The following is an 18,144-nucleotide window of genomic DNA, read 5'->3' as shown; positions in this document are numbered from 1 at the left end:
TTCATGGTAGAGTGCTTGCCTTGCATGCATGAAGCCTTGGGTTTGATTCCTGTTTATGTGTAAACAGAAAAAGCCACAAGTGGGTACAGCATTAGCACTGAGCCAAAGAAGCCAGGGACAGTGCTCATACCCTGAGTCCAAGCCCAAGGACAGGAAAAAAAGAAAAGAAATTAACATAGATATCACGAAAGCAATAATTGTGCTAAAACATGAGGAAAAAATCAGTTGCTATTTTTAGAAATAAGTGTTTAGCTATGTAGGACTTTTGTTTTTGTTTTGCTTTAGCTGTGGAGTTTGAAGAAAAATATCTTGATACTAACAACATCATTTAATAAAAAGCATTTCCAGAGCTTCAATGAGCTTGAGTCTTACACTGAGAGGGTTTTACACGGAAGGTCTTTAAAGTGGAGGAAAAACTTGAGGGAAAAGAGAAAAAGAGGAGGTATCTAGTTCATTGAGATGATAAAGAAGATGCCCTTGATGGTGATGACAAACAGAATGATTCAAATTTCCTGAGTCATGCTAGTTATTAACAGCATCATCAGGAAAACATGTGGCTTTAAAAACAAGTGCCACAAAACTAGGCATTGCTTTGTAGACATCTATGAACAATGGCCATTTCAGAGAACAGCTTATTTTTGGAGGAGTGAGTTAGGTACTGACTAGAGACCTAATTTTCAGCACTCAGAATTCCTAGATTGGAGTTTGCTAATTAGCATAAGAAAGTCAGTGCCAATGAAAGAAACCTAGAATCTTCTTTATCCCATTACACAGGCTTTCAATGTAAAGGGGGAGATTCAAAGGAAGAAGCCAGTTGATGCCCCACTAGAGAGCTGTGTGAGTTTGGCCTAAACTCTGAGTACATAGTATGAGACCATCTCCTGAGAAGAAAGCAAGAAGTAGCCCCTTCCCCAATATCTTCTCCAGGTTCCATAGTCTTGTTTTCTCCTTTCCCATGGTTTTTCTGTTTCTTCACTTTCCTGTTCCTCCACACACAGGAAACCTAAGCACACAGTAGATTGGACTATTTGGTATGTAAAATACACACACACACACACACACACACACACACACACACACACACACACACACAAAGATTTGTCGCGTTTGGAAACAAAAATTGAAGAGAAAACAAAGCAAAACCCCGAACCCTTGATCTCTCATAGGTGCATAAACTACCTGACTTCAGAAAACAAAAGCAAAGCCAAACACAAATTAGACAACTAATCAGATCCGTGGTTGAGCGCTGCTATTGTGTGTGTGTGTGGGGGGGGGGGGGTTCGCTATAGGTTTATTTCGCCCCTGCCTTTGTGTTTAACTAGGACAAGAGCAACAATTGGAAATAGGGTGTCCTTTATCTCCACGAAAATAAAGCTTAATCACATAAATAGATGGCTGAAAATACCGCTTCTTTCTACCTTGCTTATTTATATCATGAAACTCAGCACCGCGGATCCGTCTGTAGGATACGAAATGAATGAGAAACTAGGGACGCTTGCTTTATTTTTTTTTCCCCCCAAATTAATTTTGTTCCCCTCCTACCGAGCCCGAGAGCGATCCAGTCCAGATTTTGTCTGCGACTCCGCCTCGGAATTTGGGCTGTGCAGCGAGTAGCACGTTTCTCCCTCTCCCCGCCTTTCTCCTTCCCTCTCGCCACCGGCGTCTGTCTCCAGGATTTCTCTCTTCCTATTTCAGAAGGACTCTCACAGGCTGCCTCAGTCTGTGAAGCGGAGGTTTCCCCGGGATCCTGTGCATCCCCATCCCATACCTCCACGCGCACACACAGAACCCCGCGCTCACACCGACTCACCCGCGCGCACGCCGGCGCTCGCCTGTCCACCTCCCTCCCGGGGGAGCCGGCGCGCCTCGCCTCCCGCGCCCCACACACTCCGGCCCGCAGAGCTCGCCGCGCCCCGGGATTCTGCGGCTCCGAACTCCCGCTCGCAGCTCCGAATCGCACCCTTTGCACCCCTCACATTTATTTATTTATTTTTTTTTTAAAAGAAAACATTTCTTTGCTTTCTCCTGGGTCTCGTTTTCCTTGCACCCCTTTCGATCGGAGAGGCTAGCGGAGCCCAGGCGGCCGCTTTCCCCAAGCACCTCTGGTTGGCTTTTGCCATCCTCCATCTGGCTCATAAAAGTTTGCTGAGCGCAGTCCGGAGAGCTGCGCTGCTCGTCCCCTCGGCTGGCGGAAGGGGGGCGACGCCGGGCAGTGGCTGGAGGCGCGCTCGTTGGCTCTGGCGGGCTTTCGGCTTTGGGGGACGACTAGGTGAAGAGCGCACGGGCCCTGGGGTTTTGAACCGAGCTGGATTTGCAATTGCACCATGCCTTCTTGGATCGGGGCTGTGATCCTTCCCCTCTCGGGGCTGCTGTGGTGTCTGCCGGCCGGCGCGGATGTGAAGGCTCGGAGCTGCGGCGAGGTCCGCCAGGCGTACGGTGCCAAGGGATTCAGCCTGGTGGACATCCCCTACCAGGAGATCGCAGGTAAGCGCGGGCGCTCGGCTGGCCCGGGCTGCAGCCCCGGGGGCGGCCACTCGTCGTCCATCGGCCTCCCTCCTCCTGGCCCCCTGTTGCTGAGTTGGTGTTCACTTTCTCTCGGGGCTCCTCGGAACCCCGCGTCCTGGCGCTGGGGGCGGGGAGGGACGGAGGGTGCGCGTGGGTCCCCTGCCTCATTGTGTGCGCACGCGGGAGCGCCCTGGCTCCGTCCCTTCCTCCCTCGGTCGCTTGGCCCTCGCGCCCTTCTGTCCCCGTGGTGGTCGCACACCAGGCGGGCCGGGGAGTTCGGGACACCCCGGGACCGCCGCGGGGCGAGGGTAGATGGCGAGGCGGGGACGCCCATCCCGCGCCTCTCGCTCCGGCAAACTTGGAAGAACTGCGGCCACAGTTTGCCCAGCGCCCCAGCCTGAGTGGCGCCTTCTCTACTCCCGCCTTCGCGCTGGCGGGGGCGGTGGAGGGACGCGGGGGTCCCCGGGTCCTTTTCGCAGCTCTCCTTGGGATCGGGGAAGGTTGAGCAGTCGGCTCCCCGGCCCTGAGTGGGCTCAGTTGGGGGAGACTGGAGGGGTGCGGGACACGGCGGGGAAGCCCAGCTTCCAGGACGCCGGCCTTTCAGGACTGGTTTGGGGACTTCTTGCTCAGGGTTGGGGCGGGCTTTCCCCGGCTGCGGTTGGCCACCAGTCCGGTGGGGACACCCCGGCCACCACCCCGCGCGGCGCCGGGTCCCGAGCGCGGCCTCGACCGCTCGCCACCTCCTGTAAGCGGAGCCTACTTAAGCGGGTGGCTCAGTTGGAAGATGAGACTTGGGGTGCGCACCCCCCCCCGCGTGCCGGGGGTAAGAACCCCCACTTCTCTGTATGCGCTCGTGTGTAGCACTTGGGCTCCTGTCGACCACTTGTGCAGCTGCAGCAGCCTATCTGGCGGCGTGTTTTCCGGCTCTTTGCTCCAACCGTATCCGAGCTTCTCCGGGGCTCTGAATGGAACGTGTCGGGGGACCGAATCCTTGGGCGGCAAGGGGTCCGAACTCTGAGCGGCCCAGGGAAGCCTGGGTGTGTGTGTAGGAATGGGGGGGGGGGGGGATACTGGGGCGGTGTGGGGGGGGGGGCTGGGGCCGCTCACGCCGGGTGCCTAGAGTTCCTGGGGGGAATCTCAGATTCCCAGCGTCTCTCTCTGGTTTTTTTTTCCCCCTTGCCAAAGATAACTGCTGGGTGGATGACCAGCGTCCTGCAGATGTCTGAACACATCACGGTTTTTCAGTACCTCGCGGAATTGTTGCTGTGCGGTGATGGTTGACCTGCAAACTCTAGCACTGAAGCCGAAATGAACGCATTTATGTACATGTGGGCATTGCAAAATAACTAGATTAATTAAGAGGCGCGTGTATCCAGGAGGAGCGTGGCGCATTCTGTAGAGGGAGTCTTTCCCAATTCACAGCCAGCCGTTTCCTCGGAGTCAATCCAAGGCGGAACCTGTGGCGACTTTAACATCAGGATCCCTGCCTCAGTCCCCCTATTCCAGTACTAAATAATTTGTTCATCAATGAGAGAGAGAGCTTGAGGAGAGAGACTACTCCCCCTCCAGCTTCTTAAGTTTCTTAACTCCTTTGTCTACTGTTATTTCATTCTTTTTAATTAATTGATAAGGATCAGCTGGGTGTTTTTTTCCCCTTCCCAAATTTAAGGAAATCCAACTTTTAAAAGGTTTGTAGTATAGATTACTTTGAGCAACTTTTATTTATTCTTTTTTCCCCTCCTCTAATCTGGCTGATTTCAAACTACCTTTTTTAAACACACAGATATTTCCCAACCCGATTTCCAGATAAGGTATCTCAAAGAAGAAAACAGTTAAGTATTTTAAAATTGCTTGGGGATTCTTTTAGTGGATAATGAGACTCTCAGAAGACTGCACTTCACCCTTTACACAGCAGGCTTAATATCAAGATTTTTCAGTGTAGTAGTAGTTTCTGTGGGCACCGTTTATTTTGTTGGAGAGCATTCCCTGTGGCTTATAGACATTCTTTAGTAGAATTTTAACTGCAGAGAGCTTGTCTCACCCCCCCCCCGCTTTTTTTTTTTTTTTACAACTACAGCTCTACTTCTTAGGGATTGTTCACAAATACATGCATTTTGCTAAAGTCACCTACATTTTCATAAATACCAGCATGCTGCGGACACTGCCTTAAGCCTGGTGTCCTTCTGTGCTGGAGATAACATAATCAAGATTCAGGTCACCAGGGGGTCAGAGGTACATTTGACAGGAAAATAATGAGTTGAAAGACAATTTTAAGTATATACTTGTTTTTCTCCAAAGTAAGCTTTACTTAATGCTAAAGGAAATTGGATTCATTACCGTTGTTGGAACAAGCACTTAGGAAATTGGTCCTGATATTAAAAGCACACACTCCTCTCAGGCTTTTGGTAATCCTTACCTTTATCTAAAGCAAGTAAGAACTACTATGGTACTGATCCTCAAACTCTTTTCCATTCTTCACCAGGTTTACACCAGTGGTTTGCTTGAGAAATGCCATGCACTATTTGTCAGCCAGGAAACCTGAATTTAAAAGAAATGTTAGGGGGAGCAGGTGGCTCATTCTATTAATCCTAGCTGCTCAGGAAGCTGAGATCTGAGAATGGTAGTTCAAAGCCAACCCAGGAAGAAATGTATATAAGACTTAGTCTCCAATTAACCAGAAAAAGTGAGGAAAAGGTTAAGCAATGGAGCTTAGGCTCTGAATTTACACACACACACACACACACACACACACACACACACACACACACACTGCCCATCAGATCTCAGATCCATGAGCACTGTTTCTGCTTGAAGGTGATGTTCCTACAGTTTTACTCAGAACCCACACTGATAAAGGACTGTGGTCTTCTCTGTCCCAGAACAAAGAAGAGCTCTTCAAACCTTCACCTGGGGGACTGTGATAGGCAAAACATGGACTTGTACTCTCAGAGGGTGTTGGAAAGGGCCAGTTTGGCCCATCGGGCTGCACTCAGCCCTGGTTTTAAGCCAGAGCAGCCAGCCAGAAGATCTGTCCTTGTTTGAAGATCTCCAGAGGAACAGATTCTTGAGCTCTTCTCAGCGGTTCTTTCTAATACTTGGAAATTCCTGTGGTATAGAAATGTTTCCAGGTATCTGTTGAAGCCAAAAGCCTTCAACAATGTGCTTGCTTATGTTCTCTTGTTCTGTCTTCTGGGAAGATGCTGCAAACCAGGTTGTTGGTTTTTTTATTTTTTATTTTTTAAATTAGGATAGTTCTTTGGGTCAAAGGTCAGAATGAAGCATTCCAGCTTTTGCTCAAGCCTCAAGGATACTACTGTTTATCCTACTTCTCCATTCTCTCTTCTTGGTGGCTGTAAACTTTTCCAGGAACTTCCACAGCTACTGAGGTTGAGGGTGTAGCTCTGAGGTAAAGTACTTGTCTAGCATGTGCACAGCCTTGAGTCCACAGCAACGATCACACACACACACACACACACACACACACACACACACACACACACTCAGAGGCTCCTCCTGCTTAGAAGTCTGGGAAGTTGGGAGAATGTTGAGTAAACCTTGCACTGTGGTTGTCTTAGGCCTTGTGAAACCTGGTTGGGAACTCTAATTATCATCATATCTGGTAGTTCACAGTGACTCACTGGCTGATGTGTGTATCCATTACTCATATAATGTACTTTCATATTTTAACAATCTCATATAGAAATGATGCGCCCACTACCTATTTCTAGATGCTACCTTGAATCCATTAGTTCATTGAATTTTTTCTCATGACTTAGTCTATACTAACATTAGCTCGTTTATAGATGCAAAGATAACGATAGAAAAATAATTACTTTACCCAAAGGTGACTCAATTAACTGTCATGAAGTGATGGAGTGGGAATTCAAACCCAGACATTCTTACTGCAGATACCACAGACCAGCCTCGCTTGCATGTAGACATAAGCAGGAGTGGACATCTAGCACTTGTTGAATGGACCTGTGTCAAATCTCTTTTTTCCCAAGTCTTATCCTTAGATAGACTGGTATTATCAGTCACCATATGTAAGATGTGTCTTTCTTCACAGTCATGTTGAATACTTTTCCGTTGACTTTTATCATAATTTCTCTGGATTATTTTTAATTTAGATTTCATGTTCTATGTTCTCATGAATTGGTTACCCCCTTAACATGTCTATTATTTATGTATTTTCCCAGTCATTTTATTGTGCATTTATGGTTAACTAGAACTTAGAAGGTCAAGTACAGGACATAGCCTCTTCCTACACACTGTGCCTCCAGGAATAGTGGGTAAGAGCCCAACAGAACTTCTGATGGGTAGTCATCCATGAGGAAGAAATAACACATTTAGAAGGAAATAGGAAATTTAGTTTCACAGATTAGGATAAAACTCACAATTTCAGTAGTTACAGTGTTCTACTTTCTGTCTCTGGTATTTTGAGGATTGGGTTATGGCTGAATATAAGGGAAGTTATTAAACTCTTATTAATCTCTTTAATGTTAACTCATTAACCATGGCAAGGCCTAACTCTAAAAATAGGGTATTCTTTTATGCAGTGATGACATTATAGCACTGTTTTTAAAGACTTTTGTGAAAACATATATATAATATATATGCATGCAGATGTGTGTGTGTGTGTGTGTGTGTGTGTGTCTGCTCTTTGTTGGACTAGCCTCTCTTTTCTTTGGAAACTTGTACTTGCCTTTGGTTTGATAGCATGCCACCATATTTAATAATTGAACACATCTTTACATTAATATATTTTTTCTAGGTTCCATATAGATATTGCCATAAGTGGGAACAGAGTTTTGGCTCACTCATAATCCTGTACAGTCACTAGTTATACCAACTTGAAATAAATAGTTTAAATTCCATTTATCTACTTGCATTCTTTGTCCTTTGGTTTGTTGGCTGATGTCTTTAAAAATCCTTTGGCTGAGCAGTATGAGTTATAAATGTAGTTAGCTGAGCTTCATTATTTTTTTCATTGACAAATCACTAGATTTCTAACAGAATTTTATCATTCCAAGTGTCATCATAATCTAAAATCTGGACAACTAGGAGTTCTACTTGTTAAATCTTGGGTCAGAAATTTATTTTACAGTAATCTTTGCAAACTGAGTTACTTCAGAAATTTCAATTAGAGGATAATATGTCATCAGTGAAAACAAGAGTTCATTTAAGTTGACTGATACCCTTTTTTTAAAAACAAATTCTCACATCTTTTAATTGCATTGCATCTTAATAACTTGTGAGTGGAAATATAGGCCACTCAAAGCCAATGTAATGTATGGCATTATATCTTCAAAATGTTTCAGGAAAAAGTTGTAATCATCATTTATCTAAAAAAGTGACATTTTTAAAAATTATGGGTAATTTTATAAACATTTATAAAATACAAAATTATGAAGCACTTTTATGCTAAAATGACCTACTTTCAGACACCAGATTTGTACTCAAATAGAAGTATGGGTAAAAATTGCAGTCAAATAACTATTGGTAAAATGATTTCACCTACTTAATCTTAACTTTTATTATGTTCAAACTGACAAAACTAACCTTTGAAGACTGTTTTTCCCAGTGTTAATTCCTATCTCTCCAAATACTGATACAAGGGTGGTGAGGTAAGTTAAAAGATGTCACGTTTATAACACCTGTTATAAACAGCTGCTTGATATATAGCATATACATATATATACACACACTATATAGAGGTATATAATCTAGTTCATTTCTGTATTTACACACCAGATTTGTACTCAGTTAATTTCTTTAGCAGTACATACCAACTTTAATTGATTTCATAGAGTTTTTCAGTATTATTCAGAGGTTGTGGATTATTTTTAATATCTTCTTCCTTTCTTTCAGCCATCCTTTCCATTCATTGTATACAACTGTGTGTGTAGGTCTTAGTGTCATGTGTTTGGTCTAGAATCATAGACAGTTTTGATCCTTGTTGGGAAGCGGAAACTCAGGGTACTATTTCAACTTAGGTAATTACAGCTGAGGTAAGTGCATGGCACTAAAGGCACCTAACTCTGCAAGAGCAGATTATCTGAACACGTGATCTGGACCAAGGGGCTTAGAAATTCTTCCTTGAGGAAAAGCCAGTGAGCTCTGCATTCTTCATAAGAAGCCACAAGTAAGGGAAGGGACAGGGGAAGGTACACACTTACCTGTGTGCTGACAACACTAGAGCACAGGAGAGGAGTCCTAAAACCTGCAGAAACAGGAATGGGAGAAAGGAGGAAAAATGAAAACCAGAGAAGCAGAAACTTAGGGTCAAAATATTGATTTACACCCTTGATCCCAAACTAGTCCCTGAATAATCAGCCTTATGTTTACTTTTCCATAGCAGGCCTGGCCCTTTAGTGAAGAGCACATCAGAGCTAAATATGTTTTTTCTTCTTTTCAGATCCAGTTGTTTAAGGTATATCACAGGAAGGAGATTTTTAACCATTTAGGTTTTCTCTTATGTTCTGTACAATTGCATTTGCCCTGCTAACCAGCCACATGTTTAAGACAAAACCTGGGGCTATAACTCCTCAGTTGCAGCTGCCCTTTGCAGCTCCTTGCTGCACAGAATGGCCACCATGTTGCTAAGTGACATTACCTACAGACTGGTGCCTTTTTGCTGATTGCCCACTCTCCTGGGAGTTCCCTTGACCTCCTGCCCTTTTAGATGGTGGCCCCTCTGTAAGCTTGGGGAGGTCTCATGCTGTGAGGGACTTTCCCTTTCAAGCAACCTGTCTAAGTGCCTCTGAAATAAACCTAGCTGTGAGCTACTGCCCCCTAGAGGTCATGCTTTATCCTCCATTAACCTTCAAATGCCACAACTTCAATGGCTTTGGCCTTTGGCTGGAGAGCAGTAATAAGCTGTTAAAGACTGTTTTCCATCAGAGTTGGGCACAGATTTGAAATGTGATGTTGGCTGTTCAGAAGACAAGGTATTGTAGGGGAGCAAAACAGAGAGGAAGAAGAAGAGATGCTAGTTTAAATAGAGTAGTGACTGTGGGAATGGAAGGAGTCAAGAAATATTTAGAAGGTAACAGTGGAAACTACCAGCAGACCATTAACAAAGAAAAATGACTTAGCATCTATTGTGTCATTGACAGTAATAGAGTCTGTAGTGAGAATGTGAGAGGGGAGGACAGGAGTATAGAAGGGAAGAAAGAAAAAGGACAAGAAAGGGAGGGAAGGAGTGTGTTGCAGAAACATTAATTCAGTTACTAAGGCAATATAAATACTCTGGCATAGTTTATGTGGGCTTTTGAGTGGAGACAAAACTCAATGTCATTAAACCAGCAGAGGCTTGTTAAGAGAGGAACGGGGAGAATGCAGTCATAATATTCAATGCATATCCTATGAAATTACAAAATTAAGAAAACTGAGGAAAGAGTTGGGTTGAGAGGAATGGGGGAGACTGATGAAAGAGGTGACGTTGCCCAGGATGCATTGTAATTATAAACTGATTTGTTGAATGGCAAATCCTTTGTGAAACTACTGAAAGGTCATAAAAATACAAAGGAAAAAAAAACACAGATCACCAGTGTAGCTGAAAGAAAGTAATTTCTTAAATAGAGTTCAAATGATTTATCTGTCTCAGAACTACCAAATTATCAAAATACACAGAATCATCTATGTCTGGAAATTTAAGGCATACTTGTCTGTGCTGTGGTCATATTAAAAAAAAAGAATTTACAATTTTCAATGAGATGGAGAATTAATTAAATTGTATCACCACCCCCTCAGATTTAAACAATGCTGAGTGAATGGTGTAATTACCCAATGTCATTACTGATTTAATGACAGGAATCAAACAATGGAACAGTTTCTTTGGCCTTGCTGAAAAGGAGTGACAAGATTTAATTGGGGCTCTGAAGAATTGGGGAGAGTTTGGCAAAGGAGCATGAGTGAAGGTGGTGTTCAAGGTGGAGTTGATAAGTGTGAGAAAAATAGTGTGTGTATGCAGGAAAACCCAGACATTTATTAAGAACTTATGAAAAAATAACGTCAAGTGGCCAGGGTGGGGTTGGAATTTTGGAGTGTCTTGGAAGTTTTCAGTGTTATGGCGGGGATGAGGTCATCACCGTGGGACTCTGGCAGTGATGTGACATGATTAAAATATTGTTGCAGATGGGTCAGCACTATAAACAGAATGGATGAGAGAGGAGATCATCCGCAACCCAGGGAGGGGACAAAGAAAACTCTAAGGCCTCGGCAGAGTCTAAAAGGAAGGAATGAGGTCAAGAGGTGCAGTTTCTAAGAAAAATAATATTAAATTTCAGCTCATTAAAACAAACAAAAAACATAAGAAATGTACTTACTGCCTAACATAGGAAACTGTTACCTCTCTGTACTTCACTTTGACAATAAAGAATATATATATGTGTATATATATATATATATTATGATTTGATCATGCTACCTACAAGTCCCAATCAAATCATTGAAAGAGGATGAACTGTTGAAATTCTTGCCTGAAATAATGTGTCTGTTAAGATACCTTTGTCTTGGTATCATAGAAAATCCTGACTCTCTCAATCACTGCTTCACCTGGCAGAAGTCCTAACAGAAGGAAACAAAAGGAAGTGAGAAAGCAGTAAGTATATTATATCTACATAGTGCCCGGTTATCTCTGTTTTTCTGATCCTCATCCTTATCCTTTCACATCAATCCACGAAGACACAAGAAAGCTTCTGGGGCACCAGCAGTGAAAGCCAAAGCCACCAGGACACACATTTTCTCCAGATGTGTCTCTTCATGGGTAAATTACTGCCACCTGAGTTACTTAGTCTTCATAATCTTAATAAGGATCTCAAGAAATTGAGTTGTCAATGGAGAAAATTAAAAGAAACTACCCAGATTCTCAGAATTAATTAAATATTTGATGTTGTCTGTCTTGTCTGGTATTTCTCAATCCTGGCCTGTGGTAAACTGATAAATGTTTAGCAGCTGGCCTGGGGAGAGGCAGAGGGTATTTTTTTCCTGATAAGTACCATTGGCCAATGTCTCCAGTAAAAACATCCCAACACGATCAATTTCAAGCTGCCAATAATTAACCACCAGTTCACAACATTTCTTAAACATTTAACAATCAGCTCCTGTGAGTCAGAAGGAGCCTCACTTGTTCCGGGCAGTACATTTAGAAACTGGTGGGACATTGAAAAGAAAGAGCCGTCTTTGAGCTCTGTCTATAGGTTTTTGTTGTTGGTGGTGGTTGTGGGGCTTGAACTCAGGGCCTTGGGTGCTGTACCTGAGCTCTTTTGTTCAAGGCCAGCACTCTTAACCATTTCGAGCCCCAGCTCCATTTCCAGATTTCTGGTGGTTAATTGGAGATAAGAGTCTCACAGAGACTTTTTAGTCCAGGGTGGCTTCAAACTGCGATGTCATGTCTATGCATATTTTGACATAATTGGTTTGGAAAGAGGCACCTCACTTGCTATCTCTCTCCCTCCTTCCCTTTCTTCCTTTCTCTACCTGAAGTAATTCTGATTTGCTCCGTGGTTCAGAATCAGTGGTCTTGAGCAGGGAGTGCTTTATAATCTACATATCACAGATGTTCTGGCTGGCTATATACAAATATCTGGGCCATCTCTTTGAGTTTCTGATTGAGTAGGTCAAGGATAGGCATTTCTAGAATGTCCTCTGTTGATGCTAATGCTATTGGTGCAGGTATCTCTACTCCCAGGTCCCTGGAGTCTACCTTCTGGTTTCATTAGAAGTGGTTTAAATACAGGTTTCTGCCAGAGTAGACAGTCAAATCTTGGATAATGGCTTTTTCTGTTTTTCAGCTTGATCAGCTGCACGAACCTCCATTCAGAAAATACATTATTAGTCTAGATTGTAGCAATGATTTCCCAAGATTTCTTTAAAGCAATTGATCTGGGCCAGTAGGGAATATACCAAAGCAAATTACATACCATGTACTCGGAACCGAAGGGACCTACCCCCTTTCATAAGGAAAGGCACCTTTCATGTTGCTTTGAAGAGAAGATCAGTAAAACTATGGAAAGCTTCTTTCACTATTAAATGCCTATTTTTCTGTGCTAGGTTGGCATGCTTTGGGTTGGTACATACTCTGTTTGTTTTAATTATCTTTGTCTGTCTAATATTCCTGACCAAGAGGTTCTATACAGTCACTTCCTTTTTGAGTTATTTTTCATATTCTAGCCTTCAAGTACATATCTAGACTTTAAAAAAATCTGATCTCTAGGTTCTTATTCAAGAAGAGATTTTGAGCAGGTCATTTTCATTTCATACACATTTAATTAAAGATGTAGCAAGATCCCTTCTGGGTAGACACCCTTGAGGTATGGGCATTGTCACTGTTATCATTGTTCCTTGTTACAGTACTTGGATTCATTAAGAAATTGACTTCTTTATATATCCCAAGGACAACTGAGATTAGGGGGGCCAGTGATCCTCAGTTGAATTTAAAGGAACTGCAGCTTCTTCCTCATAAGGTAGCAATGAAATTGAGACACGTATTTTCACTGCAAAGCAATTTGAGGTCTTCTAAAGACAGATGAATGACTTTTGCTTTCTGTTTTCTTTCTTCTTTTCAGGGGCTAGGGAGGGTAGTATTGGGGTTTGAACTTAGAGTCTTGCACTTGATCAGTAGATGCTCTACTACTTGAGTCACGGCTTTCATTATTTCATTATTTTTCAATTACGCTTTCACTGTTGCCTGGGCTGGCTTAGATAGGAATCCTATTTATGTTTCCTACATGGCTGCCGGCAGGAAGCACCATAGTGTCTAGCTTTTCTCTTTTTTCCCTTTTTTCTTTTGACTAATAGAGTGTCTCATGATAATATATATATATGTGTGTATATATATATATATATATGTTTGTTTGTTTGTTTTTGCCTAGGATAGCCTTAAACTTAAATCCTCTTGATATCTCAGTAGCTGAGACTACAGGCTTGACCCACTACTTGCAGTTCACTTGTTTGTTTTTTTTTAAGTAGGTCAGAACAGATCAAAGTTACTACCGCTTCTGAAATGAACTTGAACAAATAGACTGAGCACACACTGTAGATATTTTCAATGATAGGCTTTAACTTTTTCTAGGGAAATCAGAAAATATTGTCTTTTCAGTTGGTGGCTTTTAAACCATTTATCATAACGAAAAGCTTCACCATTTTTTTAAAGTATAGTATAACATTTCATTGTAAAATGAACAACTTTTAGGAACGAACTTGTGAAACACACCATTCTTGTATGCTTGTAATATCCTGTGTCTGTAAGATTTCTGTTCCTATTCATACTAATGGAGTGATTTTAAATCTAGAGGTTTTTGGTTTGTTTTCAATACTTATTTTTGGAAAAGTTGTAGAAAAAAATTCATCCATAAACAAATGCATTTTTATCATTGACTTGTTTTCTGTTTGTTTAAGAAATGTATTTGAAGAAGTTAGGAACTCTGTTTGAAAAGCAGGAATTTTGTAATTCCAGTATGGAATAATGGGGTACTTCTGCCTGAATATCTATCTGCTAGGACTTTTTATTCAGCCATATACACTGTATTTGCATTGAACTTGGGAAGCATAGTTCACTGGTACTTTTACATTAGCAAGTGCTAATGTGTAGAAGGATTTTTTGTGTTGTTAACTTGTTAAAAATTAATTTCTTTATTGTCAAAGTAATATACAGAAGGGTTATAGTTTTGTAAGGCAGTGAGTACATTTCTTATCAAATTTGTACTTGTGTTCTTCATGTGATTTTATGGTATCTTATTCAGTATTCTTTCTGAGACCGGGGTATTGGACATCAGGAGGTCATATACTGTTTAAAGCAAGGGCCAACTTTTTATTTGGCTGCAATAAAAATATATACATTTCATTTATATGGCTACATGGTTCTTTTGTATATTTTTTTCTTCTTTTTTGGTACTGGGGATCGAACTCAGGAGGTTGTACTTGCTAGGCAAGCGCTTTGCCACTGAGCTACATCCCAGCCCTGCATGGCTCTTTGGAAAGGCCATTTTTGATGGAACATGAAATTCCATGCAGGATGGCAGGTAGTCATCAACAAGCAAACCTGTTAGAATAATCTTTTCCCCTTCTTTCAGTTAGCAACTTTCCCACTTTAAGCAAAAATAAAATGAAGATTGCTTTCAGTCACAAAAGGAACTTCATTATATGTTTTGTAGAGGAGATATAAAATTTTTACCAACCACCATTTTTCTGTTTTAGAATACATAGAATACCCATTTAAATGATAGTTTAAGTGAATTGAGTATTCACTAGTACAAAACTATGCCTTTTCCATTTTGTTTTTAAAATAAAAAAAAATTGAACACATGAACTTTGAGTCAATTATTTCGCTCAGGCTATTTATGTAAAGATAAATAATTTAATATTATAGGAAGCTCTACACATAAACATAAAGCTGAATGTTACAATTTGAATACCAATTTATTCTTACCCAGAATATGCTCAGCAGATTGTACAAAGGTTTCCGGTTTAACAAAAGGTTGGCTATATATAGAAATATTGCTTGGAATTAATCATATGTGGTAACCAAGGTTGCATTTTGCGACTAGAGTAACAATTTCCTAAAACTGCAAAACCTACAACACATTATAAAATGAATGTTAGCCTTCTTAACCATTAGTTTGTAAAGCACAACTTTTGACAAAACCATCGTTATCCCTTTGAAATACTTATTTTCACAAAGTATGACCTTATATTCGAAACAAAGTTTTGATATGTTCTATACTTTAAAAGACCTTGTAACAGTATGATTTAGGAGGGGGGGAAAACAACTGAGTTTCTGTCGTAATTACTATAATCAGGAAAGCCAGAGGAATGGAATACAAATAAGCAAGATCAAGCATTTCCCAGATCAACATTTCCAAAAGCTGCCTTCATTCAGGGTGACGATTCTGATTTTAACCTAATTAAGTCTTTCAGAGGAGCAGTGTTTGAAGAGATCAGTCTGAGGTCCCTGAGACATAGACATGCTGCTATCTCCAGGCAGGCACTGCCTGAGAGACCCAGCCTGGGACATCGGCAAGGCCCCACGCATGTCCAGAAGGAGGCTCTGCTGCACAGCGCCAGTCTGTAGGTGCCCCATCTACAGCCACATTTCAGCCTGGTTACTGTGGAATTGATTTTCACGGCTCATGACAGAAGCTGTTTCCAGCCCATGAAAAGGAAGTAGCTGGGGCTGATACTCCCTAACACAAACAGCAAATTGCTCTCTGGCTTTCATAGCCTTCGAGGTCTGTTACCTTAAGGTTCTAATGGCCTTTTAACAGGGTTTCCAACTGAGCAGCAGATGTAAAGGATCTCGAACATTGAAAGCACTGTTTTTTTTTTTTTTTTGCCTTTCCTTGAAAGAATCATTTTTTTCCCCTTTGTGCAGACATTGTACCATATCCTAGGATCTATTCAGTGTTGTGTTAGATTTGAAAAACTGAAACAAATATCAGATAAATAGAGGGTCATACCGGTGCTGTAATACCATCTTATGTGGCTGCCAGGAATTAAGGTCAGCAAAGGAATATTTTCACCATTAAGGATGGTCCCACAGGGAAAAGAATAATGAACGGAATCCTGTGTAGCTTCTAACACTCCTCATACTTTAAGTCATCTCAATTGAATCCTAGAGGTTGCAGTGTAGTTCTGAAAACAGCCCATTTCCCTTTGGGAATTGTTTCCAGGCTGCCTTGGTGTCCCTTTCTGTTCTGTGGGTTTTGTTTCCTGAGGCCCACATCTGTGAAGTGTACCTCAAAGTGGCAGTTCTATGCTCTGTGCATGGGGAACACTGAAGGCCCAGTTGAAATAGATTGAAGAGGGGATTTCAGTCTCGTAGTTCTAGTTGTTAAGAGACAGACAGGGAAAGCGAGAGCGAGAGTGAGAGAAAGAGAGAGAGAGAGAGAGCACGCAGGGTTGCAAAAGTTAAGCATAACTGAGGAGTCTTTGTCAAATTGGAGGTTTTTCCATTTCAAGAATTAGAGAAATAGTATGGCTTTTGATTCCACTTTCCAGTGGTAACTAGAAGAGGTAAGAGAAAAACAGCCATACTGGTGAGTCACTTCCTCCCCCAGGAACTTGTCTGTTAACTAACATAAGCTTTTGAAATGACTTTTAAAATGATATACTTAAACAGCTGGCCACCATTCTTGCCCCCAGAGTTGAAAAGGTACTCATCACAACTCTGAGGTGAAAAGTCAGGCAATGTCCTCTTCCGCATGTTCCCCGCCTCCTCCCTCTCTTCTTCAAGCAGATACCCATCTGGTTTTCCTTAAGTGCTTCTACTTGTTGAGTAACAAGGAAAACATTTTAGTCTGATCTTGTGGAATTAGGTTGATTCAGTCTGTCCAGTTGAGCCCTCCTGGGCAGGCATTCACCGTGTGTGAGATGGTTGTGGTGATATAGGACTGAAGCAGAGACTTTGGTGACTCCAGGCTGGTTTCTTCAGTCCTTTCCCACTAGACTGTGTCTCACTTATTTCATCTGTAAATAGGAATGATAGAGCCCTTACCTCTTACTGTGATTCTATTAAATGATTTCCCATTCATAGAGCTCTTAGAATACGGTCTCACACATAACTGAGGCTAAAGAAATGCCTACAGCTAACGAATAGTTGGCAAGAAAGTCTGTCTCATACATGAGGTAGGGCCTCCCTGGTCTGCACAGTTGTTTTCAAGCTTAGTCTGCTTTGTGGCTGTTATTATTCAGCTTGGGAACGACCAGGTAGCCAGGCCCTCTCTTAGTGGTCACTATCACCTCGGCCTCTCTGAGGTTTCTGGAATCTTGTCACTCAACTTCTGTTTTCCTCCTTAATTAATGTTGGGACCACAGCAGTTTCAGCTCTTTTTGAGTCTTCCCAGACTACTGAGCTAGGATTGTGCTGTGTGTGTGTGTGTGTGTGTGTGTGTGTGCGTGTGTGTGTGTGTTGATTTCTGATTACTACTTTTACTCTGTGTCACAGAGTTAGCCCTAAGGCTGGTGCCCAGCAGCCCCTAGATCTCTGCAGACTGCTAAATAGGATCTAAGGTAGAAATGCTGCTTCTCATTGGCTTCTCCATGTGAATCAGCGCTCAGACGAGGATCCAAGAAACTTGGCAGACATTTCTTTCCTTTCCCTCCCTTCTTTCCAAGGAGCCTTGGGCAGGTCCTCTTTCTGGCTAAACCTAAAAGCTCTTCAGTAAGGCTAATGGACCTTCTTTTCCAAAGAGATTACATAACAGATCCTCTAACCCTAAAGCCTAGAAGGGAACAATAAAGGGTAAATAAATTAGAATCAGTTATTAACACATGTTTAGCCTCATTACTTGATTGATATGGGAACTTCTGAAAAATCTCTAAAACATCTATAAAATGAGAACAATATGAATTCTTTGGTTATATGAAAATCTTTGGGCTTCCCAGCAAAAGGACTTATTCTTTGTTTCGTGCTTACAGATTAGTTCTCTATTTTAATTATTTTGGTAGGCTATGGGACTTGAACTCCTGGGCTCTGGCCCTGAGCTCTTTTGCTCAAGGCTAGCACTCTAGCACTTTGAGCCGAGCACTACTTCTGGTTTTTTTTTTTTTTCTTTTCTTCCTGAATGAATCTTTATTTTTATTTTTTTTTCTCAAATTTTTATTATCAAACTGACATACAGAGAGGTTACAGTATCATAC

General features: G+C 42.0%; 1 protein-coding gene across 1 annotated transcript in view; it reads left to right on the top strand.

The window, feature by feature from the left end:
- Positions 1 to 1,674: 1,674 nt before the first annotated feature.
- The window catches only part of Gpc6 (glypican 6), a 943,908-nt gene continuing 927,438 nt past the window's right edge, over positions 1,675 to 18,144 (top strand). The window contains exon 1 of the mRNA XM_048341182.1: positions 1,675 to 2,484. Within this exon, the coding sequence (XP_048197139.1) occupies positions 2,325 to 2,484 (160 nt within the window). The 5' untranslated portion in view covers positions 1,675 to 2,324. The remainder of the gene's footprint in view (positions 2,485 to 18,144) is intronic.

The sequence above is a fragment of the Perognathus longimembris genome, chromosome 3 (genome assembly GCF_023159225.1).
Source record: "Perognathus longimembris pacificus isolate PPM17 chromosome 3, ASM2315922v1, whole genome shotgun sequence".
Classification (NCBI taxonomy): Eukaryota; Metazoa; Chordata; class Mammalia; order Rodentia; family Heteromyidae; genus Perognathus; species Perognathus longimembris.
The sequence above is the reverse complement of the archived record's forward strand: the minus strand, read 5'-3'. Positions and strand labels throughout refer to the sequence as shown.